Here is a 26,467-nt window from a genome sequence, read left to right as displayed (position 1 = left end):
GCATTACTATGACAACCAGCTAGAATGAGAAGCCAGTTATAAAGTGACTTTTTACCAGACCAGCTGAAGATAATGCATGTATGTCTGTTGTATCTGTGTGCATGTGTGTGTGTGTGTGACTGAAGGCTTACAAAAGTGTGCAGGAAACAAAGGAAAAACACATGCAAATCCAGCTCCTTCCCCTAATTTTCAGTAATGACAACAAATCAAGTACAACAAAGGAATCAACTATTGATAATCAATTTCCTGCTCTGCATTCTGTGTCCTGGATCAGCCTAAGCCTGCTGTCTTCCTATGTATGTGTGAGTGTGTGCACCAATGCGGAGAGAAAAAAAAAAACATAAGAGAGAGTGTGTGTTTGTGTGTGTGTATCTGTATACATATGCGCATTATGGGCAGGCTCCAGGACAGGGGACAAGCTCATTAGGTCCAGGACGTTGAGGGCAAGAACAGATGAGAAGAATGGAGGGCTGGTGGTGGAGGTGTGTATTTACAGAATGACACAGCAGTTACTCTCCCCAGTCTTCTCTCTGTTCCTCTGACCTGGGAACACACACATAAGCACACAAACATCATCATCATGACAACCAATGTTTCTACACCCAGCAAAATAGAATTTCAAAACTTTTATTTTAAAATTAAAGGCCAGTTTCACAAATTGTAGACTGGTCTACAGAATTAAGCCACTATATCCAGTTTAAGATGTTACTAAAACACAATTGCATATTAAATCCCTTGTCTTACAAAACAAAAAAAAAAACAACTCTGCAGAGAAACCAGCTGCATGTGCAGCCTAAGCAGGTTGTACTGCAGTGAAGTTAAGAACTTTCTGTCATCGCTATTTTCTCTGAAATCACATATTTTAAATGCTGATGTAGTTGATGATAGTGCACAGCTGTTTACCAGGTGTTGGCTGTGATGCAGTTTTGTAGTTTTTCAACTGCAAAGAGGTTTAAGATTTAATGTTCAGGCATTTCACTGTGCACAGTGCTCTCTACAGAAAGCAGCTTCAAACACTACATGTGCACAAAACCATTTTAAAATTTAAATGGCTTACTGCATATGTGTTTTTAAATTATCTCACTAAAGGCCCACTTTATTTTCCATTCAGTCTAGTTTAACTTACAGAGTTTTATATAAGCAAAGACCGAATGCTAAAATATTTACCACCAGATGGTAATCTCAGAATTAAGACTTATGATTCAGTCCAACAAGTCACACCATGAAAATGTGGTTTCCTTATAACTGACAAAAAGGAAATATGTAGCTCTGTTTGACAATCATATGAAGCGAGAAATGTGAAGGGAAGTAAGGGAACTTTGCCTTGTAATTATTCTTCCATAAGGTACTGTTCTTTTTCTGGGCTAGTGATTACTGTAGTGATTAATCCTACCAAAGAAAATCAATAACTACAGCTCTTTGAGCAACCAGTGAACTGTTTATCTGAACCAAGGGCATAGGTTTAGTGATGTTTGCCTGATGGCCAAAATAAACTGTTGCGTATATCCACTTCAGTTCCAGCTCTCTTTTCTCTTCCATATGCACACCTGTACACACAGGTGGCAGACCCATAATCTTGTTTGAAATTATATTCCAGATCATGTAACAAACTTACTGCATTTTTTTTATTCATCTCATTAACATACAGACATTAGACCTCATCTATGAGACTTTGCTCCTGTGTGCAGGTAATCAATAATCCATAACACAGTTTGAAATTAAGGGTTGTCAAGTCCTGGTTGAGTATCCCCCAAATTCCAAATATTCTTCATGAAAACAAACATTTTGCACGAAATGCACAAACCCGGCAGTGTTGCACAGACCTGAAGGATAACACTGGAGTTAAAATGGCAAGATCATAATTGAGATCATAATTCAGCAATATCTTGACACTGGTAAAGACACGTCCCTACTGTCCAGACCGGAATAAGCCTATAATGTGAACTTTTTGTTAGGCATAATTCCACAGTTTAGCTTCTCCATACATCTCCTCCTTCTGCACAGTCACAACAAGGAGAACTGTCACATAATAAGATTTATATTAACTGTACAGTATAGTCTACATGATGTGCTGTATCTTGGGGATTCACTGAAGGATAGCAATTATTTACACCAGTTCCTAAAACAGAAGGCATGTTTAGAGATAAATAATGGCTGGAAGCAGAATGTTTAAAGTTCTTCAGTGTGTGAAAGGACTTCTGAAAGGAAATAAGGGAGACGGGGAGTCGGTTACCTTGGGAATTTGGCTCAGGCAAAGTCTCTCTGGCAACTAAATGCATCACTGTGGTCTTCCCCAAGGGCAGTTTGAGAGCTAACGGGAGGGAGAGGGAGAGAGAGAGACAGAGACAGGAGAATTAGAGGTGATTCAGTTAGATACAGTACATCTCTCTTTAAGTCATTCAACATCAATATCAGATGACTTTTCAACTGCTTGTTGAAACAGTAGAGTACAAATGCAGCTACACTGGAAATAGTAGGGAATAGCCAGGTAATGAATCAAATAAAAAGGTGATATGTATTTCTTTGAGCATCAGTGATTTTTCATGTTTCTAAATAGTTTTTTTACCATATTGCCACATCATGCCCAACTGTCAACATTAATTTATAACAAAACTAATGGCTATCAGTATGTGCATGAAGATCTGCACGAAGTTTCATTCTGCTCCATCTATTGTACGCTTAGTAGTACAACAAGCAGCACTGGTCCTACTGTCCTATTCAACTTAAAAAACCTACACGTACACCTTAATATTCACTCTAAACTGCAGTTGATATATTACTTGCTGTACTGTAACTGTTACTCCACTAAACTACTTCTACTCTACTTCTACTAAACTACAACAGTCAAATCAGAATTGGGTTAAATGGGACAACAAGCCTAGAAGCCAGGGAGAAGTGAAGTGAGCGGCCTAAAAAGAAAATATGTCTTTTTCTTTACACTTATGATATTCATTTCCACACACACCCTCCCTTTCTGTTTCTTCTTTATGCTGCCTGAGGTCTACTCTAATGCCAGTCTTACCCCTTTCCTATCCAGCCTCTTTCCCCTCTTTTTCTGTATTTCCTCTCTCCTCCCTTTCTCCATCAAAGCAGGCTTGTCCAGAGCACTGAGGTACCTCTGTTCCACAGCTCAGGAAAAAGATGAGAACAGCAAAGAACTTTCCGGTGACACACTGCTGTGATTTTGTGTGCATGTCTATATGGGTTTTCTCACCTCCTAGTGTTACGTTGCCATGTAGAAAACGTCCCTGGTAAATCAGCCTCAGTATGTTAGGACTGCTGACCTGCTCTTCCTCCCAGTCTGAAACAAAAATGGTAATTTCCAATAAAAGATCATCATAAATAGAACATACAATGAATATATAAAGCTTAAATAACAACATATCACAACTTTTAGGTTTTAAGAACAATAAATAAAGCCAGTTTCTGTCTAAACACCAATAATGAAGGTTCCCAGACTCTAGATTACAATTTTAAAAAGGACACAAGGAATTTAATTGTTAATGGGTTCTGACTATGCTCAGCAGAGCAAAGATGATGACAAACCACTTCTGTTTTATGTCAATGTAAGACATACAGCATGGTGAAAAGAAATCTGTCATTGCATCATGGAAAAAGTGACCAACAACCACTCCAAAGATATTTTAAGACATTTAGGGCCATTATTTTAGATCATGATATGCAGAATGTATAATATGCGGGTTTTGTGGGATGCTCTACAGAATGTGACAAAGAACCTAAGGTGTGGCTTGGGAAGAGCTGAAGACAAAAGTGACGGCATTAAATGAAAGAGAAAACAGTGAGGGAGTTGCGCAGCAGCAGAGTCTGGTCACCAGATGTTTGTCTCCAACTAAGCGTAGGGTGTTGGTGCTGAATGAGTGCCTGCTCCGGGTCTCACAGGGTTCAGATCTGTTTTCTGGGAGGAAAGCAGGGTGCTTCCAAAACTGACAGGACTGAAAGGAAAACCCCTCTTGCTGAGAAGAATCTGAGTCAATCAACATCATTTCTAATTTTCTATACAGCGTGGGCTTCTCCTAAACTGGACAATATGCACTGCACAGTGGAAAGGGTACAGTTGGTTCACATCTGAAGATGGTTTAAGGTTAGCAGTATTGAATGAATTCAATCACTAGTATAGCAGCAGTCTGTAAACACAGGATAGCTCCACAGCTGCCTCTATCATTGTTATAAAAACATAGCCAAGACAAAGTGAGATCATCTGGTTTTCATGTGTGTTAGCAGCAAAACTATTAGCAATTATGGTTTATGCACACATGCTCCAAGAGTGCTCATGCAATAATGTGATTTATTACTATATAACACATATGGGTCTAAATTTTTTATGTGCAGAATATGACAATATGGGTCCATTCCCCCTGCAACGCTCTGCAGGATAAATGGTATAGCTAATGGCTGGATGATTTATAGGATTTACATGACATTCTGTTTCCGACCCTCTGAACAATGGAATGACCAGACATTTTGCTGTTACGTATTTCTGAATGTTTCAGTGAATAGTGCAACATAATGACATCAAGGAAATATTATGATAGTTATTAAGTAAAAACTGCCCTTGACACACAGTTCCATAGACTCTACATTGAATGCAGCACTGTGAACTGTAACTAAGTACATTGCACTTTTTTCTCTACTTTATTTGTTTCACAGCTTTTTTAGTTAAAATGTGGCATTATAGATGGAACAATCCAACTATGTACAAAGGTGCTAAAATTAGCCACTGACAGATGTAGAATCAGTCTGCATCATTAGTTTGACTTCTGATTATTCAAGTACATTCTTTTGCTTATACTAAGACACCTTTATATCCTGATTCTGTGCACAGGATTTTTAATGTAATGGTGTATTTTTAGTTTTACATTCTCTACGTATGTGAAAGATCTCAATCTTTCTTCCATCACTTGTCACAAGGGTGAGATAGCTCCTAACACCAAATCAAGGAGCTGAATGCGCCTCAAAAGCGATTTTATTTATCACAGAGACAGAGGGACTTTTACAAACCTTCACCATGTGAGTAGAAATGCTTCTGTAACTACAGCTACTATTTAAGGAAGGGACAATCGCTGAGTTATCTGAGTGGGAATACTCACCCATCGGCCAGTTGTCGTACACGTGCTTGGCAATGTCTGCTGCCGAGTCGTTGGGGGAGAAGAGGAATTCTTTCGTCTTCCCACTGACTAAAATAAGCCGCATGTTTATCTGCCACACAAACAAAAACAAGATAAGTTAGAACTGTGTATGACAGACATTACTGGATGCATCTGAGCACAACACAAACAACTGTCATACATGTCGCATTAAAAGCAGTTAAATCAGGAATCACAGAGGTTTAAGTTGAATAATTTGATTCAATTTAAAGTTATATAAAACAATGTAATAACACAGTATAATATAAAACATGTTTATTGTACATTGTAATATATTTATTGTACATTGTAATATATTACAATGTTTTACTGTAGACACAACTCCCATCTGTTTATGCTACTTCCTCTTCTGCTTTCTCTCATCTTTCTAGCTCAGTTTCTTTATCTTTGGTTTCCAGTTCTGCAACTTACTGGCAGCCTGTCTCCTTCTCACCTTTACCACTCAGCCTTTCTTTGCCTTATTCCCCTGTCTATAGAACTGTTAAAAAATATACATATTATGTGACATTCTTCAAGTGACAAATGTAGGTTTTCTCATTTAACTGCAAATTAGAGACCCTGTGCCCTATTTGGGAGCTACCTGGTTGTCTCCGTTTATACTCAGAGGTAAACTGAAAACCCTCTGGTTTGCAGCTACAATTTAGATTGAAATAATTTATGAATTGTGTATCTTGTAATTTCAGCACAGCCAAACTTGTCTCTCACTGTGTTGAAGAGTTCACAAACCATAAATAATTACATTTTTTGGACTACTGAAAAAAGTGCCTACTGAAGCACTGAAGACATGCAACCTCCTCCAAACAGGTAATCCCAATATGGTGTGTGGACTTAGGCCTCTACACTCCCCCATTCCCACCAAATGCACTGCTGAGTGACACACACACACACACACACAAGAATAAGTAGGCATACTCAGACACAGACTGTCTGCAGTGATGTAACAGAGCTAACACCAGTGGATTGAAACAGATCTTTGTAAGCATGTTATCAAATCAGCTTGTAGGTTTAAGCATGGAACAAACATATACAAATATACATAGACATCAGAAGTCATACTTAGTGCTCTTCAACAACAACAAAAAAATCCTTCATTATTATAAAACAGAATATCAACTGTACAAAAATGCAAATAGTTTTAGGGTAGTGTCTCAGCTATAATGGCCATGCCAGTCATATGGTGATTGTAAATGTTTAATATGCACACATGAAATAATGAAAAGCGCCATCTCAATCTGCAGCTCAGCTTTACAGAGCTTTATATTTAGTTTCAGCTCATTGTTTAGCTGTCCAACCTGCAACTTTGCTTTCTCAGCTCACTCGCACTGCTCTCATAGCATCAGTTTCAGAGAAAAAGCTCTGAAAACCTACAGGACACTACATGTCAGAACTAAACAGACAGACACAGTCAAATACTAACAGAGTAGTACTACATTTAGCAGCTAAAGAGCCAGATATATCTCTCAAGATTATGTACAGACCAAAAACAGAACTATAACGAGAGGTTTTATTTCAGTATAATAATGAACCTTAAATATTTCAGCGGTGAAGTGACCCTGTTGCCTGGGAACACATTCCAGTACAGTTTTCTTTTCTCTGTGTCTCTGTCTTAGTCTACAGTGGACATAAAAACACAGGCTTTCTTCCTGTTGGACTCTATAATGACCATCAATCATTAAAGAGAGTATCAACTATAAGAGCCAACGCCACAGACCTTTATCAAATGCACTTTCTGGTGCAACTTGCTAACTTCCTGTGGCACAGGCAGCTAATGGGTACATTACAGGTCTAATAGCATGGTTAAATTTCTTTTCTTCACAATAGCATCAAACATTCTGTCGCAGATTAATTGCACAAAGTAAAGAGAGCTGCTTAAACAACAACACGCACAGACAAATGAATTTTATTGATTTATTGTAACTTATGTAATCCTAAAGTATAATTATAAAACCCAACTGTTTGCCTAACTCAACCCTGTTCTGACTGAACAATTTCATTTGACCTTTTTTTTACACAATTATACAATTTTGGAAATGTATCTTTCACTGTACATTCTTTTGAAAAATAGAAAATTTGAAATTATTTAAATTTTTTAAAGTAGAAATGCATTGCAAACACTGGGGGTTAAGGCAAGAAAGACGGGCTCTGAATTAAACTGGATCCACTTCAGGAAATGAGGAATCAATGTAGTTCTAATATCAAAAATGCTGAATCTGAAATTTAATTCAGTACTTCCACTGTCAATCATTTCTGAAACCAAAAAGGACTAGAAATCAATTAAATCTATATAGGCTGAGAAAAACTTGATTTACCTTCCTGCACTTGGTAAATTCAGCTACAGCTACAGAGCCCTAATATACTGTGGTTTTTCATTGAATATTTTGTTCCCACTTGCAGCTGTAAATTTAAGTCACTCTCCTTGTCTCAGCTACATGAAGTGTTGGTGAAATCAGATAAAAGAAATCCTGCTGCTCTAAACAATTTTGAGTCTCATTTTCTAAAAGCTGCAGTAGATTTTACTGCTTTTCTTCACAGTAAAATGGTGGTGCTATTCTTCAACTATGGCCTTATTTCCTGTGCTGACTGTTGTCATGGAGTGTCATTTAGGTGTTAATGCACATGGAAGTTGCACATGGAGGCATTTCATAGCAGCCTGTCAATATCCAACTGAGTTAAAGGCAAAATGCCTCCAAACCAATTTCTAAATGTTGACCACATATGTTTAAATATATTTCATATATTTTATATATGTCCATCTCTGGTGTTGAAGTATTGTTAACAGTGAATGATGATAAGGTAAAAATGAATTTTTCTGAAATATGTGATATCTTAAGCAGTGCAGACTTAACAGATTCATGTTTGATTTCATTTTGCACAACAGATAAACACATGGCCACTGCAGCAGCAAAATACAATAAATGACAAAATACCACATCATGACTGCAACTGGCTAGTAAGAAATCAATAGTAAAACATTCTAAACCTTTGTATGCTATTTTAACACTTTCCACTTTGTCAGCATAGCAGTGAATACCTTTTTGGACATACTTATGTTACTCAGCATATTGTTACAAAGTCTTTTGATAGAGTTCAGCACTTCTTGTGTCTTTAAAGAGTATAAAATAGGATTGAGTAAAGGTGGTATGTTTGGTAAAATCTCAAGTATGAAATCGGCATCACGATTGTCCCAATAAGCTAAGTTGATGTACCAAAGGGGAATAAAGCAAATAGCCACTAGAATCAGATGAGAAGTGCAGGTTTTCGCAGCTTTTAATCTTTCCTTTGGTGATGCAACCCTGCTCAGTGCTATGGCAATGCAAATATATGTCAATATTATCAATATAGGAGGTAAAATGGGATTTAAAATAAAGCTAACTTCAGCAATATTTGAAATTAAAGTGGTGTCACCACAGGCCAGGTTAAATATTGCTCCCATACCACAGAAAAAGTATTGTATCACCAAAGAACCACAGAAAGAAACACGATCAAATAGCCCAACCGTACTTGCTGACATACTCATTAAAACAACCCACACAAACAGCAGCATTGCAGCAATAGCTGGTTTAGTCACAATACTATGGTACCTTAAAGGGAAGCAAATTGCTATAAATCTGTCATATGCCATAATGACAAGTGTCCATGCCTGCACGTCTGTAAAGAAATAGAAAAAAAACATAGAACTTAAACAATCCTCATATACAATGTCGGTCCTGTCAAACAAAAATACGTCTAAGACTCTTGGGATGGAAGCACAGCTTCCACACAAATCTGCTAAAGCCAGGTTGAACACAATCATGTATTTAGGAGTATGAAGAGTCTTGACCAGGTAAATCACTGACATTAGGAAGACATTCCCAACAACAGTCATGATATAGACAAAACACATGAAGATTAAAAAATATGTAATATGAGGGATGTTGGAATATCCACTGAAATAAAATTTTGCAGGACGAACAAATGTGACATTAGATATGGTAGCAGCTTTCACTGTTGGGACCATTATCACTTTGAGTAGATGTAAAAAGATAAAATACAATTTATAATAAGACATAACACAGCTGACTGATGGAAACTGTTCTAACCAAACTCACCTCAGATACTATCAAGTGTGCAGTTCCCTAAAATGAGCTGTACTATAAGAGCCTCATCATTTATACTTTTCTTCTGTCATTGAGAGACAGCAGAAAGGCAGGAAGCTGCATCACATGATTAGGAATCATATACTAATATATTCTATATGAAACTTCCTCATAGTATCTTTCATCAATATGTGGTTCAATACAACCAGCTCTGACTCAGCTGTTATGATTGTCAGTGGAATACAGAATAATTCTTTATGGCACAGTGTAAAAACTATTCAATTTAAACCATTGTCCTCTTCTGAGAGACATGAATACTTAGTAGGATTTGAGATTAGATTGAAGAAAATCTCCCCTCTATTACACATTTTCATGTCTTTTTGTTTTTGCTTTATTTTCAGACACAAAAGACTGACATTGAAGACACTGACAGTTAACAAGAACAAAATACATGCTGTCATTTTTTGTTCTGTAAGAAGGCAGCAACCAGCCTTTTCCTGACTTCTGAAGAAAATGAAGCAGTGTTGGGAAAAAAAAACATCACTAAGCATAGTTACAAGGTTTTCAACATGCTGCTTAAATGATGCAGAAATAGGATAGTTTATTGATCCATGTATTGCAGTCTGAGTTGATTTAACCTGTTTAATGTATGTAGTAGGTATGAATAGTCTTTAACCAGAAACCACTGAAGACAAAATACCTCATAATAACCACCATTGTAAAACTAAAACTCTGATACTTACTATTAAAAAGTTAGTTATTAATAAAAGAAATTACAAAACAGTATTATGTTATTTTAACACTCTGCTTTCTGAGCTCAGAATTTCTTCTGTTTTTATTGAGTATATAATAGGACTGAGCAAAGATAGTATTGCGATTGACACAGCTGAGTTTATGGTCCGGGCATTAGGATGGATGTTGGAGGTCAGCTCCTTCCGGCGCTGTTGCCAACCGGCTGCTGGTTTTAACAGCTCCTGCGTCTTTTCACTCTTTCTAACTTTTTTTCGGGTTATCTTGTCGTTTTTGTATATTTTTTGTATATATTTATTACATAGCTAAGTTCTACACAAATCTTGTATTTTCTGAAGAATTACGCTGCTTGATCCAAGATTTCAGTCACGATGTGTGTTGGACCCCTCGCGCCCTTTGTTTACACCAGGGAACTGCTGATCGCGCTGCGGAGCGCTGTAGTGTTCCCCCGAGACAGGCACGTGATCCCGGCGGAGGTGCTTAAGAAGACTCGCAGAGGCCGCCGCGCTGGGTGGAAGATCCGGGAAAAGAAGAGGCGTTTTAGACCTGTCCTCCCCTCCGTGGTCATGGGGAATGTGAGGTCCATTCACAACAAAACAGACGAGCTCGCCGCACTCATAAGACATCAGCGGGAATACAGAGAGAGCAGCGTCATTGTGTTCACGGAGACGTGGTTGACCCCTCACATCTCTGACTCAGCCGTTTCTTTGGATAACTTCTATCTGCTGCGCGCGGACAGGACGGGGGACAGTGGGAAGAGGAAAGGAGGAGGTCTGGCTGTGTTTGTTAATGTCAGATGGTGCAAACCAGGACACTGTACAGTGAGGGAGCAACTGTGTAGCAGAGACATTGAACTGTTAGCAGTTAGCATGCGGCCATACTACCTGCCACGGGAGTTTACGCATGTCATTGTGACAGCAGTGTACGTGCCTCCCTCTGCTAACGCAGACACAGCCTGTGACACGCTGCTCTCCATCACCAGCAGGCTCCAGACACAGCACCCACAGGCCCTCTTCCTCATCTCTGGAGACTTCAACCACGCGTCTCCCACATCTGCTCTGCCCACATACACCCAGTATGTCACCTGCCCCACCAGAGACAATAAACTACTGGACTTGTTCTATGCCAACACCAAGGAGGCATATTCTTCATCCTCCCTCCCTCGGGGAGAGCTGACCACAACATTGTCTATCTGAAGCCTGTGTATAAACCTGTTGTGCACAGGCAGCCTGTGGTGCCACGTGTGGTGAAGAGGTGGACTACTGAGAGCGAGGAGGCTCTGAGGGACTGCTTTAACACCACTGTATGGACAGAGCTCTATGACCCACATGGGGAGGATGTCAACGCCATCACAGACTGCATAAACTTTTGCTTCGAAAACACTGTACCCTCCCGGACTGTACAATGTTTTCCAAACAGCAAGCCATGGATTACCCCTGACAATAAAAGCTCTACTGAAGGAGAAGAAGAGAGCTTTCAGATCAGGGAACAAGGAGGAGCTGAGGACTGTACAGAAGGAGCTGAGGAGGAAGATCAGAGAGGGGAAGGCCAGCTATCAGTGGTGTGTGGCGGGGCCTGAAGACCATCTCAGGTTTCAAAGCACCCCATGCCCAGGCTGAGGGGGATCTGCAATGGGTTAACGATCTAAATCTGCATTTCCTTAGGTTTGATCAATCACCCTCTCCTCCCCCCACGCAGCTGCAGGCCTTCTCCCCGGCACCTGGACAATGTCCCACTCCCTCACCCTTTCACACCTCTGGCCCACCCCATCACCCCACCACTTCACAGCTCCATGGACTCACCCACCCCCCCAGCACACTACCCCCCTGCCCTTCCTTGTCCCTCACAGCAGCCCAGATGAGAAGTGAACTGAAGAGGATCAAGGCTAGGAAGGCAGCTGGACCGGATGGCATCAGCTCCAGGCTCCTTAAGTCCTGCGCAGATGAACTGTGTGGAGTTATGGAGCATGTCTTCAACCTGAGCCTCAAGCTGAGGGTGGTACCGCAGTTCTGGAAGACTTCCTGTGTGGTACCAGTGCCCAAGACACCGCACGCTAAAGACCTCAACAGCTTCAGGCCGGTGGCTCTCATGTCCCATCTGATGAAGACACTGGAAAGACTGGTCCTGGGCCACCTCCGCTCAGTGGTGAGCTCAGTGATGGATCTGCTGCAGTCCGCCTACCGACCCAGCATCGGAGTGGAGGATGCCATCATCTTCCTGCTTCACCGTGCTCTGGCACACCTGGAGAAGCCCGGCAGTGCTGTGAGAATCCTGTTCTTTGACTTCTCCAGCGCGTTCAACACCATACAGCCGGCGCTTTTAAGGGACAAACTGGAGAAGGCTGGCATGGACTTTGACCTGGCGGAGTGGATCGTGGACTACCTCACAAACCGACCTCAGTTTGTCAGAGCCCGGGACAGTGTGTCCAACATCCTGACCTGCAGTGTGGGGGCCTCCCAGGGGACCGTCCTGGCTCCCTTTTTCTTCACCCTCTACACTGCAGACTTCAGACACAACACGGACGGCTGTGTTCTGCAGAAGTTCTCTGACAACTCTGCGATTGTCGGGCTCATCATGGACGACGAGGACGCGGAGTACAGAAGACTGACGCAGGACTTTGTGGACTGGTGTCAGCAGAACCACCTCCTCATCAATGCGGGGAAGACCAAGGAGATAGTGGTGGATTTCCGCAGACGTTGGTCTACTCTCCCCTCGTCAGTGAACATCCAGGGACTCTTATAAGTACCAGGGTGTTCATCAGAACAACAAACTGGACTGGACTCATAACACAGATGCACTGTACAAGAAGGGCCAGAGCCGACTCTACCTCCTGAGGAGACTGCGGTCTTTTGGGGTGAAGGGGGCACTCTTGAGGACCTTCTATGACTCTGTGGTGGCATCAGCCATCCTGTATGGTGTGGTCTGCTGGAGCAGCAGCATCACGGAGAGGGAAAGCTGGACAAGGTCTTCAAGAAGTCCACTCTGTCCGACGCTGTCCTCTGGACTCAGTGAGGGAGGTGGGGGACAGACGGATCCTGGCTAAACTGACATCTATGCTGGACCATGAGTCTCACCTCCCGCAGGACGTCCTGTGTGCCCTGGAGAGCAGCTTCAGTGATAGACTGATCCACCCTCGCTCTGTGAAGGAGAGATTCCGCAGGTCCTTCCTTCCTGTTGCTGTCAGACTCTACAATGATCACTGCTAACTGTACATTTGTCATCCATCTGCTGTAATCATGTACAATAGTGTAGTATAATGTAAATCAGTGCAATATACTGTAGTCACTTTACCTGGTATTTATTTACATATCCAGTGATGTCCATATACTGTACATACCCATAGGCGCATATTGTATATACTTATAGTCTTTGTAGCTTCATAGTTCTATTCCACTTGGTACTTTTTAAATATTTTTAATTTCCTATTTATCTCAAATCTTGCTACTTCTGGCTCTCTGCTGTGTACTGTACTTACTGTTGCAACAATGCTATTTCCCCATTGCGGGACAAATAAAGATTTTCTTATTCTTATTAATTAGTCACCTTGGTGGAGAAAGTTATGTTGATCAGCCGATGGTTTTTACAAAGTCTCTTGATTGAGCTCAGAATTTCTTCTGTTTTTATTGAGTATATAATAGGACTGAGCAAAGATAGCATTGTGATTGACACAGCTGAGTTTATGGTACGGGTATTAGGATGGATGTTGGAGGTCAATATACTTATGCTGGTGACTAAGAGTGGTAAAAATGCAATAGCCACAAGAATCAGGTATGAAGTCCAAGTTTTCAATGCTTTGAATCAATCATTTCTTTCCTGATGTAAGTTTGCTAAGTGCAATGAAAATGCAAACATATGTTGCTGCTATCAAAACAGAAGGAGAAAATACAATTACAATTAAGACAACATATGCCATCTTCCTGTTTAAAGATGAATCATTACAGACCAGAAGACGTTCACATTAAAAGCTTTCTATTACTGAAGACCCACAGAAGGATAGGTAATTAAAAGTAACCCAACCAAGCATGCTTTTATGCATGCTTGGTTGGGTTACATGTAAAAAAACATGAAAACATTTTTCTACTTCTACTACTTGTTCATTTTCTTCCTTCTTCCTCTTTGCTGTTTGGTTATCATGTGACTCTTTTAATGTGAAAAAAGTGTTTCCATTGTAGTTTTGCAAAATATGCTCTCTTCAATACACCTGAAATACCACCTCATGTAAGTGCAAAAACTTTTTTCCGATTTTTTTTTTTTCACACTTTCAATTTGAAAGTTACAGGAAACACAACTAAAGTCTGAAAGCAATAAGTACTTTAAAAAGATTTAACCAAATATTAAGAGAAAAATATAAACCCTCTGGGATCTAAGGGTGTTTTAGGGCCCTGGACAAGTTTTGACATTTCCTGACATTTGTGCTTTTTTCCAGTTGCTTTTAAATATAATAATGGCTAAAGTCTGATAACACTGTAATCAGCACAAACTGGGCTACAATAATATGTGAGCAGCAAGTTTATACATGATTATGTTTTTGAGAAAACAATTTATGCATGGTTAGTGAAAAACTGAAATAAGGCAATAAAACACATACAGAATATTGGTTCACAAGACCTTTAAGAACTTGATCTTGTAGATTAGAGTATTTGCTTTCTAAGACACTTTTTTGAGTTGAAATGACATATGCAGGAAGATGTGCCTAATAATGAATAATCATGTGATTTACCTGAGAAGACAAAGACCCGCATAATGAGCCTTTCAGTCAGGAATGTGGCTCATAGTACAGAAACAGCACTGTTAAAAGTCACCAACGATCTTCTCTTAGCCTCAGATAATGGACTTGTTCCTATACTTGTCCTCCTAGACCTTAGTGCTGCATTCGACACTATGGACCACAACATCCTATTACAGAGATTGGAGCATGTGACTGGTACCAGAAGAACAGCATTAAAATGGTTCCAATCCTATTTATCAGACAGATTCCAGTTTGTTCATGTCCATGATGAACCTTCCACATGCACAAAAGTTAGTTATGGAGTTCCACAAGGTTCTGTGCTAGGACTGTTCACCCTGTACATGCTACCTTTAGGCAATGTTATTAAGAAGCAATATATTAATTACCACTGCTATGCAGATGACACTCAGCTGTATCTATCTATGAAACCTGTTAACACAAACCAGTTAAGATAACATAAGATAAGAAAACCTTTATTTGTCCCACAATGGGAAAATTAAGTTGTTGCAACAGTAAGTACAGTACACGGCAGAGTGTAGAAGTAGCAAGATGTAAGATAAATAAGAAATTAAAAATATTTTAAAAATATACAGTGGGACAAAAAAGTATTTAGTCAGCGACCAATTGTGCAAGTTCTCCCACTTAAAAAGATGAGAGAGGCCTGTAATTTCCATCATAGGTATACCTCAACTATGAGAGACAAAATGAAAAAAAAAATGTAGAAAATCACATTGTCTGAATTTTTAAAGAATTTATTAGCAAATTAAGGTGGAAAGTAAGTATTTGGTCAATAACAAAAGTTCATCTCAATACTTTGTTATATACCCTTTGTTGGCAATGACAGAGATCAAACATTTTCTGTAAGTCTTCACAAGGTTTTCACACACTGTTGCTGGTATTTTGGCCCAGTCCCCCATGCGGATCTCCTCTAGAGCGGTGATGTTTTGGGGCTGTCGCTGGGGAACATGGACTTTCAACTCCCTCCAAAGATTTTCTATGGGTTTGAGATCTGGAGACGGGCTAGGCCATTCCAGGACCTTGAAATGCTTCTTACAAAGCCACTCCTTCATTACCCGGGCGGTGTGTTTGGGATCATTGTCATGCTGAAAGACCCAGCCACGTTTCATCTTCAATGCCCTTGCTGATGAAAGGAGGTTTATGTGAGGGAAATTTATACATTGACAGACAAATGTCTACTACCCCCCTTTTGTGTCCTATGTTAATTCAATATAGAATTTTAACACTGCTTTGTAGTCACAAGGAAGCAGACGGAAAGTCAGGGAGACGCTAATTATATTATGTATGCCATCCTGCCGGCATGATTTACATGTGAGTGACTGATGTGTAAATTAATGCTGTTCAACTGATACAAAAGCTGATCATTTTCTGTGCTCGTGGTCAATCGGTGTTGACCCGTCCTGCAGGCCGTATGTTCTGTTGTGACTCTGCTGCTTTGTCCGTTGCCTTGCCTATTAAATTTGCCATCCTTTGACCTGAGATTTTCTTCCAAGTATTTTTTTTTCCATGACAGTTTGGTGTCAGAAGTGGGATGGACGCGCGGCCTGGACTCTGAAGGATGGAAAGTTAACAGTGCGCACTAAATAGCGATTCCTCCCTGCAGGTTGAGAAGCTTTCATCCTAAGGAGCCCGGGCCGCCGATCCACCCTGAGAAACCAAGGGACGGACCAATGGCGGAGCGGCAGAAACACAGACAGACCGGTAACGTTACGGTAAGGAAAAGCGCTGACTCACTACGTGGTTGAGTAGTTGACGAGACATCGTCTTAGTAGAACCATTGTGTTATCAAATACTGTTGTATGCTGTACAAGTAAAGGACTGGGTCCGCGGTTGTCTTAACAGAGACCGTTTTGTAAGTAATTACTGTTGTAGACTGTACGAGTCAAAAGGGACTGGGTCCCGCGGTTGTCTTAACAGAGACCGTTTTGTAAGTAATTACTGTTGTAGACTGTACGAGTCAAAAGGGACTGGGTCCCGCGGTTGTCTTAACAGAGACCGTTTTGTAAGGAATTACTGTTGTAGACTGTATGAGTCAAAAGGGACTGGGTCCCGCGGTTGTCTTAACAGAGACCGTTTTGTAAGTAATTACTGTTGTAGACTGTACAAGTCAAAAGGGACTGGGTCCCACGAGGAAAGATAACAAGGGAGAACGGCTACTAGAGTAATGGGTTTAGTACTGGGTACTAAGAAAAAAGCTAATGCCTGGCCAGGGTCTAGTCTACCAACTTATTTGTCACTGTTAAATGAAGAAATTAGAAAAAAGTACAAGAAGTTGTAAGCAACTGGTGGGAGCTGGGGTTTCCTGTGGAGTTTAGTCCAAGTAGTTGACAGTTAACTTTGTTTAAAAGATAAACTTAAAAAGAAGAAAAGGAAAGAAAGAGTGCAGAGCAACACAAGTGTTTGTCCAAGAGAGAAAGGAACAAACACAAGGTGTTCCAAGCTGATTAGAAAGCGTATTGCATGTGGAAAGAAGAATGTCATGTTAGGGAAAGCAAGGTGAAGAGAAGGCAGTATGAAGATAGAGACAAAAGGTCTAAGCAGAAACAAACAGAACCAGAACATATATAGACCAAAAGATTGTTCTGACACTAAATCTCCGTATCCTGTTCTGTCTGAGTTACACAAGGTGGATCCAGGCCTGGACTCTGCTCCCCCTCCTCCTCCATATCACAACCAAAGGCAATACACAAGAAGAGAGACTCCAGCCAGCGTCCCCTCCCCCTCGGAGTATGAGGCACCAGGAAACGACACATCTGAAACACCTCCACGAGGAGGTGAAAGTGTGAAGGGACACACCATGCTGACGAGATCCAAAGGGCAGAGCCACTTGTCTGGTGAAGACGAGGAAACAAAAGATGGTATGCATGTCCTAACACCTCCCATGATAGAAGTTGCAGGGGCCAACAGCCCTCAGCTTGTATTCCGTCCCTGAACAGACACAGACATGAAGGAAACAGTGGACAAAATTACCCATCCAAAAAAGAATGCCAACAAATGGGGAGAAGATTTTTTGAACATGGTACGGACTACAAACCAACATTTCAGGAACTAGAGCGTCTGTTGAAACGACAACTGGGGAGTGAGTATTATAAAATCAGACACCTTTTCACTAACACAAACCTCATTTGAAACAACAAGACCGGGAACACGCAGACAATGCCCTGTACAGGGATGCCGCCATTCAATTGGTACGGGGGGTGCAAGCAAAATTCCCACTCAAACAGGATATGGGTATGATCAGCACAATGCATCAGAAGTCGGAGGAGTCTGTGGGAGCCTTTCTTTCCCGGCTTACTGAAGCTTATGACATCCACAGCGGTCATGTCCCACCTGAAGATGGGCTGAGAGGCAACCCATTGAGTACCTATGAAGCCCACCTGAAGGATGCCTTTTTTAAGCAGGCTGAAACCTGAGGTCACAAGAAACTGCTCTGTGAATAAAGAGAGAGTGGACTGACTTGGAGAGGGGGTGGAGCAGATGCCGGGTCAGGTGACACCTACACAGGAACAAACGCCAGACCAGGTAACTCCAATCCACACATCTATACATAGGAAGATAGAACCAAAGCATGACTTGCTCCTTTTTCCATGATACTGTGATTCTGACAAATATAAGATATTCCCAGAACTTTGTCTTTCTATTGATAAACATGAAGTGACCTTTCTGGATTTAAAGGCAGCACTCACCGTAGCTCCCACACTGGGTCTGCCTAATCCTAACTTAACCTTTACTCAGTTTGTCGACCAGAAGGACAGTTACATGACTTCTGTGTTGTGCCAACCTCACAGCAGAAAACTACGACCTGTTGCTTATTTCTCATCAAAGCTGGATCCAGTAGCAACAGGGCTTCCTCTCTGAGAGCCGTCGCTGCAGCAGAGAAAGCCGTTCTAGCGTCACGCGATTTTGTTTTGTTTGCGATTTTGATTTAACATTGATGGTTCCACACGCCATTGCACACATACTACACACACAGCGTTGGTTAACCCTCTGGGGTCTGAGGGGGTTTTTGGGGCCTGGACAAATTTTGTCCTCACATTTGTGCTTTTTTCAGTGTTTTTTTAAACATATTAATGTCTAAAGTCTAATAACACTGTAATCAGCACAAAATTGGCAACAATAATATGTGAGCAGCAAGTTTATACATTATTGTGTTTTTGAGAAAAAAGTGTTTATGCATGGTTAGTGGAAAACTACAATTTTTTACTCACTGAAATAAGACCATAAAACACAAACAGAACATTGGTTCACAAGACTTTGGAGACCAGCATGTTGTAGGCTAAAGTGTTTACTTCAGAGTGTTGTGAATGTCATCTTGTTCACACATTCACAGTAAACAATACACTGATTTAAATTTTCTAAGACACTTTTTGTCCAGAAAGGCCATATGCAAGAGGGTGTGTCTGAGGATGAATAGTCATGTGATTTACCTGAGAACACAAAAGACGCACTGAACGACCAGACAAAGCCGCGCATAATGAGCCTTTCAGTCAATGTAGATGGGACGGATTAGTGCAGCACAATACAACACAATGAGGAGCCAAACGATCCTCATTTGAGTTAAAATCAGTGTTTTTACTCTGAGGACAAGCTAAACTGTTTGTCTCAGTGAGGAATGTAAGGAGCGCCGCTTCACGTGCGTAACGCGCCATCATCCAAACGCGCCGAAAAAGTGAGTAAATTCTATGATGAAGTTTGATATTTTGTGTCATTTCTCGGGGGCGTGCACATATTTACCTGGTTCACCTGAGATTATTTACATGTGGACAGTGAACAGTGTACAAGGCGGGACCGCATTACCAGTAATGAGGTGAGACAGGAAAAAACGGACTTCTCCTTATTGTTCATACGGATTAAATAAAAAGTGATGATTTGTTTTTGACTTGAATTGTTTCACTCAAAAGAAAACATTTCAAGCTTTCTAACCATATAATTCTTATTTTTATGAGCCAAGTATTCGCTGAGATTCTGGTTGTTTTATTTACGCGTCTGTGAAGAGAAATGGCAGAGACAGAAAAGTCCGAGAGCGCACCCTGTCGGCTTTCTTTATTTAAAAAAAGCACAACGTTTTGTTGTTATTATGATGGTATACCACTAAAACTAGAGCCTTTACAGATTTGAATGATATACTTCTTTTATCTGTACGATCAGAATTGACAGAGTAATTTAAGTTTGTTTCGGCCTTATCAGAAAAAGATGCTTCAAAACGCGCGCGTGCGTCGACCCCAGAGGGTTAAGATATCACACTATTTTGCTTGAAATGCCTAACATCACTGTCAAAAGGTGTAACGTGCTAAACCCTGCAACTCTTCTTCCCACAGAAAATGATGGAGAGGCTCATAACTGCACTGAGGTGTTGGAAACCATCTATACTCCCAGACCTGATCTTGCAGACACACCGATGTTGAATGCAGAGATGGAGTCATTTGTTAATGGCTCTGCTTCCCGTGATGTCAAAACAGACAAAAATCAAGTTGGTTTTACAGTTGTCACAAAACATAGTGTGATCCCTAGTGGCAAATTGCCTTCTCATCTGTCTGCACAGGCTGCTGAACTAATTGCTCTCACTGAAGCCTGTAAATTAGCCAAAGATAAAACAGGAAACATTTACAGACTCACGGTACGCTTTTGGTGTTGTCCATGATTATGCTTGTCTGTGGAGACAGAGGGGCTTCCTCACATCAGCTGGAACACCCATTGCACATCATGCTCTTGTTTCAGCTCTTTTAGATGTCATCCTATTACCTAAACAGATCTCAGTTATGAAATGTGAAGCTCACACTAACAAAAAAGATCCCATTTCTACAGGAAACTCAGCAGCAGATGCCGCTGCAAAGCTGCAGCCATGATGGGTCAGATGTTTCACCTCACTCAACTTTCTCTCTCACAGGAACTCAACCTACAGGCTGACTTGTCAACCATGCAGTCACTAGCAAGTATATCATAAAAAAAAAAAAAAATCTGTGGAGAAACTCTGGCGCAAAATTACAAAAAAGGGATATGGCTTGGCCCTGTGTACATATGTTAATAACCACTGGTACACCAGGGGTTTTTCAACATATGCAGCTAAGTACTGCAGAAGATGTATAATCTGTGCAGCACATAATGCCTCTGGTGCCATTGAAATGCCATTGCAAAGCCATCCCCCACCTGATGGCCCTTTTCAACACTGGATGTTTGATTTTACTGAACTCTTAACATGCCAGAATAAGAAATACTGCAAATACCATTGCTCTTATCATCCACAGAGTGCAGGTGCGATAGAATGACAGAATGGCATACTCAAGAGCAAACTAACAAAATGCTGTGAAGAAACAGCCCTTTGTCCACAGGTGAAAGCTGCTCTGTCATCAAGAACCACCGGAGGAAACACTGGAAGCAGAGACGATTCACCGGACCACATCAGATGCTGCTGATTATGAACACAGCAGTGAAGGTGGAGGGACATACTTCGTGGGTCCACGCCAGTCACTGTAAGAGGATTCCAACACCAGACAACGACCCCCACCCAGATGCACCCCGACTGGATGAGGAAACGGCTGCCACGGAAGACGACCACCAAGGCACAGAGAGTCAAATTTGTCACCTGAAATGTTCACCTTGGTGAGGGGGGAGAAGTGCCGATTGGGCAGGGCCCACACTTCGAGCTCCAATAAACGTCAAGACAGGTGAATACAGGAAGGTGACAAAGGCGATATCTGGTGCCCAACGACAGAGAAATCATGCAGAACAAGTGCATTCTCTCTCTTCACTGTGATTTCAACAATCACGTGAATGAGTTACAAATTATGGCAAGATCAGCAGATCACACATAAGTTCACCAATACGGGACTGACAAGGAATATGACTGAACTTGGACATTTGCTCAACAGCAGCTGAGAAGAGATTCTGACCACATTAACACCAGCACTTGAAGCTGGTTTGATGCCGTGGTTGGAAAATGAAAAGCTTTTCTTGTTTCTTCACACAGTTTGGGCTCTCGGGCTCTCTCGCTCTCTCTCTCCCTGTTCTCTCTCTGTACCTTCTGCAGGTGTCCCTGGTCCTGGAGCTGTATATCGCTAATGTGCAGTTACTGGCCCCACCAACCTGCAATGTCTATTTGTTGTTTATTGTTGCTGTTCTTTTCTCTCTCCTCTATCCACTCACCCCAACCGGTCGAGGCAGATGGCCGCCCAAACTGAGCCCGGTTCTGCTGGAGGTTTTTCTTCCGTTAAAGGGAGTTTTCCTCTCCACTGTTGCCAAGCGCTTGCTCATAAGGGATTTGTTGGGTTCTTGTTTGGTTCTTGTAAAGTGCCTTGACATGACTACATTGCAAATTGGTATGATACAAACATTACTCAATGACAATGCCTCCCCTGTATCTCTTTACACCTCTGATTGGGAAGAAGAAGAAGACATTAAGGCAAGCAAGGCTACTAACGTAGTTCCGTCGTCTGAGACGTCTTGCTTGCCTTAATGACACTCCTCTGGGATCCAGCTCCTTCAAAACCAAGCGCACATCCTCCTTCCTCACACGCAGTCCGTGTTCTCGGCATTTAGCGTACATCCAACGGTACCCGTGAAGTTGCCCGGAGTACTGCAGTTCGTTGCTAACGAAATCAACCAAGTCCGCCAGTTCGGAGTACGTTTTACGACGAGAATAACCCCTTTTGTTAAGTATTCTCTTCAGGTGTCTCTCACTTAGGTAAAAACCGTGTTTACTGCCAAGCACTGATTTAATGTCTCTGTATTTGAGCCCTAGCTCAAAATAAAACTCTACGAACTGCTCCCACACTTGTATTCTTTCCATTGTTGTCGTTTCCATGGAGACAGTCTGACCCGAAAGTAGATTTACAATGATAAAGTTTCTCGGGATCTCGCAAAAGTTTCTCGGGATCTCGCAAAAGTTTCTCGGGATCTCGCAAAGTTTCTCGGGATCTCGCAAAAGTTTCTCGGGATTACGATTTTATTTTTTTTCTCCCATGTCCCTTCGGGGGCTCCGTAGTAAACAAACCAAGTGAGATTGCTTTTTTTTTTATTTTTTAAAATCAGATCTCGTCCATTTCTGTGGTCCTGGATTCATCCTATCAGAACCATAGGATCAGAATGTGTTAACCTTTTAGTCCTACCCCAGAGCGGATCCGCTCCGATATTTGTATGTCCAGATATGTCTCTAAAAGATCTCTAAACCGCTTCGTTTTACGGTTGTTTTGTCCGTTTATTCAATAAAGTTTGACATAGCAAGCTTCTGTGAATCACATGAGGCCTCAATCAAACTTGTTTGTATGTTTCACAGCGTCACTAACGGTTAAACCAATAGAATTCACATCCTCAGAAAAAATCCCAGTCAGGGGGCATATTCTAACTTCGATTGACAGGAGAATTAGCCAGTCAAATTGTTCGTAAATGGTGACTGACGCATCTTGTAGCCAATGATGAGACTTTGCAACAATATATGGCAAGTCGTGCCAGATGACGCAACAGTGGGCTTTAAATGGCCCCCTCCTTACTGTAAATGTAGCCTTGACAACACTGGGCAAACAGCGCTCGACGCTAGAGGGGGAGGGGAGTCATATTTCACATTTTACAGCGTGCTGATAGAAAACTGGGACGCTTTTGCTTCAAACGACACCAAGGTCGTCAATATAACTCTTAAAATGTAAGAACAACAGCTAGTTTAATTTAGCTACGTGTTGTTCGGCCATTTGCAAAAAAGGGGGTGGGGGAGACAACAGGTTTTAAAGTAATTAGGTGATTACTCTGTTGCACAAATGATGATGTTATTCTTGTACACAAGTGGTTCACATTTCATTTAAATCTGTGCATGCTTGGCAGTTTAGGAACACACGAGAGCTGAATGCATTGAGTATTAAGGCCTCTGATGTGTTTGTAGTCTTAAGCACCTCCATCCATCCATTCTCTATACCCGCTTATTCCTTAACCAGGGTCACGGGGATATGCTGGTTAGCACCGTTGCTAACCAGAAACATAAAATCAAATCTTTATCAATCAATCAAAAATTCATGTTTGTAACACTTTAAAACAGCCATGAGTGGTTGCATTGTGTAATCTCACCACTAGATGCCACTAAATCCTTCACATTACTCATTACTTAGAGAAGTTTTACATAATGACTTCTGAAGAATTTAAAATATTTCCTACTGAAGATAAAATCCTTTGATGCAAATATGACACATTAAAAATTGAAACTTTAATATGAATTTTATAAAAGTAAAATTCAAAAGTTTTATATATTAAATGTCACAGTGTGGTCATAGTCATTTAGTCATTATCTGATTTCCTTAGAGTTACACAAACTCTCCTGTCTCTTCAGACTCTGACAGTCTCTCCTGCCCTGCTGTGTTTTCTGAGCAACTAATGTCACCTTCTCCACAACATGTGTGGGAGTAGCAGGATACGCCATTCTGTACAAATAATAACTATGTTAGCATCCTTCTTCAAAAAGGTCTGTGTAGTAACTGAACATCTGAAAATCACATTATGGTACTTAACAGTATCTTTTGTTTGCTTTATTTATTTCTGGAAAAATTCATCAATAGTCCAAACAAAAACTCTTCAGAACAATATTATTACCTAACTTTAAAAGTTCATAACTACATTTGCATATGGATTTTGTTTTTAAATAAGATCATACTATTATATACAGTGGGTACGGAAAGTATTCAGACCCCTTTAAATTTTTCACTCTTTGTGTCATTGCAGCCATTTGCCAAAATCAAAAAAGTTCATTTTATTTCTCATTAATGTACACTCAGCACCCCATCTTGACAGAAAAAAACAGAAATGTAGAAATTTTTGCAAATTTATTAAAAAAGAAAAACTGAAATATCACATGGTCATAAGTATTCAGACCCTTTGCAGTGACACTCATATTTAACTCACATGCTGTCCATTTCTTCTGATACTCCTTGAGATGGTTCTGCTCCTTCATTGGAGTCCAGCTGTGTTTAATTAAACTGATTGGACTTGATTAGGAAAGGCACACACCTGTCTATATAAGACCTTACAGCTCACAGTGCATGTCAGAGCAAATGAGAATCATGAGGTCGAAGGAACTGCCCAAGGAGCTCAGAGACAGAATTGTGGCAAGGCACAGATCTGGCCAAGGTTACAAAAGAATTCCTGCAGCACTCAAGGTTCCTAAGAGCACAGTGGCCTCCATAATCCTCAAATGGAAAAAGTTTGGGACGACCAGAACTCTTCCTAGACCTGGCCGTCCAGCCAAACCGAGCAATCGTGGGAGAAGAGCCTTGATGAGAGAGGTAAAGAAGAACCCAAAGATCACTGTGGCTGAGCTCCAGAGATGCAAAGTCAACTATCACTGCAGCCCTCCACCAGTTGGGGCTTTATGGCAGAGTGGCCCGACGGAGGCCTCTCCTCAGTGCAAGACACATGAAAGCCTGCATAGAGTTTGCCAAAAAACACAAAGGACTCCTAGACTATGAGAAATAAGATTCTCTGGTCTGATGAGACCAAGATTGAACTTTTTGGCATTAATTCTAAGTGGTACGTGTGGAGAAAACCAGGCACTGCTCATCACCTGCCCAATACAATCCCTACAGTGAAACACGGTGGTGGGAGCATTATGTTGTGGGGGTGATTTTCAGCTGCAGGGACAGGACGACTGGTTGCAATTGAAGGAAAGATGAATGCGGCCAAGTACAGCGATATCCTGGAAGAAAACCTCTTCCAGAGTGCTCAGGACCTCAGACTGGGCTGAAGGTTCACCTTTCAACAGGACAATGACCGTAAGCACACAGCTAAAATAACAAAGGAGTGGCTTCGGAACAACTCTGTGACCGTTCTTGACTGGCCCAGCCAGAGCCCTGACCTAAACCCAATTGAGCATCTCTGGAGAGACCTGAAAATGGCTGTCCACCAGCGTTCACCATCCAACCTGACAGAACTGGAGAGGATCTGCAAGGAAGAATGGCAGAGGATCCCCAAATCCAGGCGTGAAAAACCCAAGAAGACTCATGGCTGTTCTAGCTCAAAAGGGTGCTTCTACTCAATACTGAGCACAGGGTCTGAATACTTATGACCATGTGATATTTCAGTTTTTCTTTTTTAATAAATTTGCAAAAATTTCCACATTTCTGTTTTTTTCTGTCAAGATGGGGTGCTGAGTGTACATTAATGAGAAATAAAATGAACTTTTTTGATTTTGGCAAATGGCTGCAATGACACAAAGAGTGAAAAATTTAAAGGGGTCTGAATACTTTCCGTACCTACTGTATATGTTTCCACAAAATGTAATTACTGTTGGCTATTGTAGGCTGCAGTACCTTGTTATAAAACATGAACAGTATAGGCTACGTTTTCAGTTTAGTAACTGGTTTCAAAATAAAATTTAAAAAAAATTAAACAGATTACACAATTGTTTTAAAATTTGAGTAAACTCTCCCATTAAATAACTTTAAATAACTAATTATTAAATAATAACAATAATAATTAAATAACTAAAATGACAATGCAAGTGCAGTGGAAAATATATTATTACATTACAATTTTCTTAAAATGATAATTAATTTGACATAAGTTTCTTTTATTACACTAGGCAATTTTGGTGGGGAAAAGTAATAGTAGTAATTTTGTGAATTAATTTTGTACAGTATTATGCAGCCTTCAATTTGATACTTTTGTTATGTAAAGTATGTAAGTCTCATATTATCATTCACTATCCAAAAAAAAAAAAAATCCCTGTGGAGGGATTCTGTCATATACAGGAAGTC

General features: G+C 40.9%; 1 protein-coding gene across 1 annotated transcript; it reads right to left on the bottom strand.

Annotated features, from left to right (window-relative positions):
• Positions 1–424: 424 nt before the first annotated feature.
• On the bottom strand, positions 425–5,212 carry LOC113143049 (ubiquitin-like protein 3). Its single transcript, XM_026328509.1, has 4 exons — positions 5,109–5,212; positions 3,215–3,301; positions 2,234–2,311; positions 425–543 (listed from the first exon to the last, which is right to left on the bottom strand). Exons 1-4 carry the CDS (start codon positions 5,209–5,211, stop codon positions 491–493), a joined length of 321 nt encoding a protein of 106 aa, XP_026184294.1. The 5' UTR covers position 5,212; the 3' UTR covers positions 425–490.
• Between the last annotated feature and the right edge of the window lie 21,255 nt (positions 5,213–26,467).

The sequence above is a fragment of the Mastacembelus armatus genome, chromosome 14 (genome assembly GCF_900324485.2).
Source record: "Mastacembelus armatus chromosome 14, fMasArm1.2, whole genome shotgun sequence".
Taxonomy (NCBI): domain Eukaryota; kingdom Metazoa; phylum Chordata; class Actinopteri; order Synbranchiformes; family Mastacembelidae; genus Mastacembelus; species Mastacembelus armatus.
This window is presented reverse-complemented; position numbering and strand designations above follow the sequence as displayed.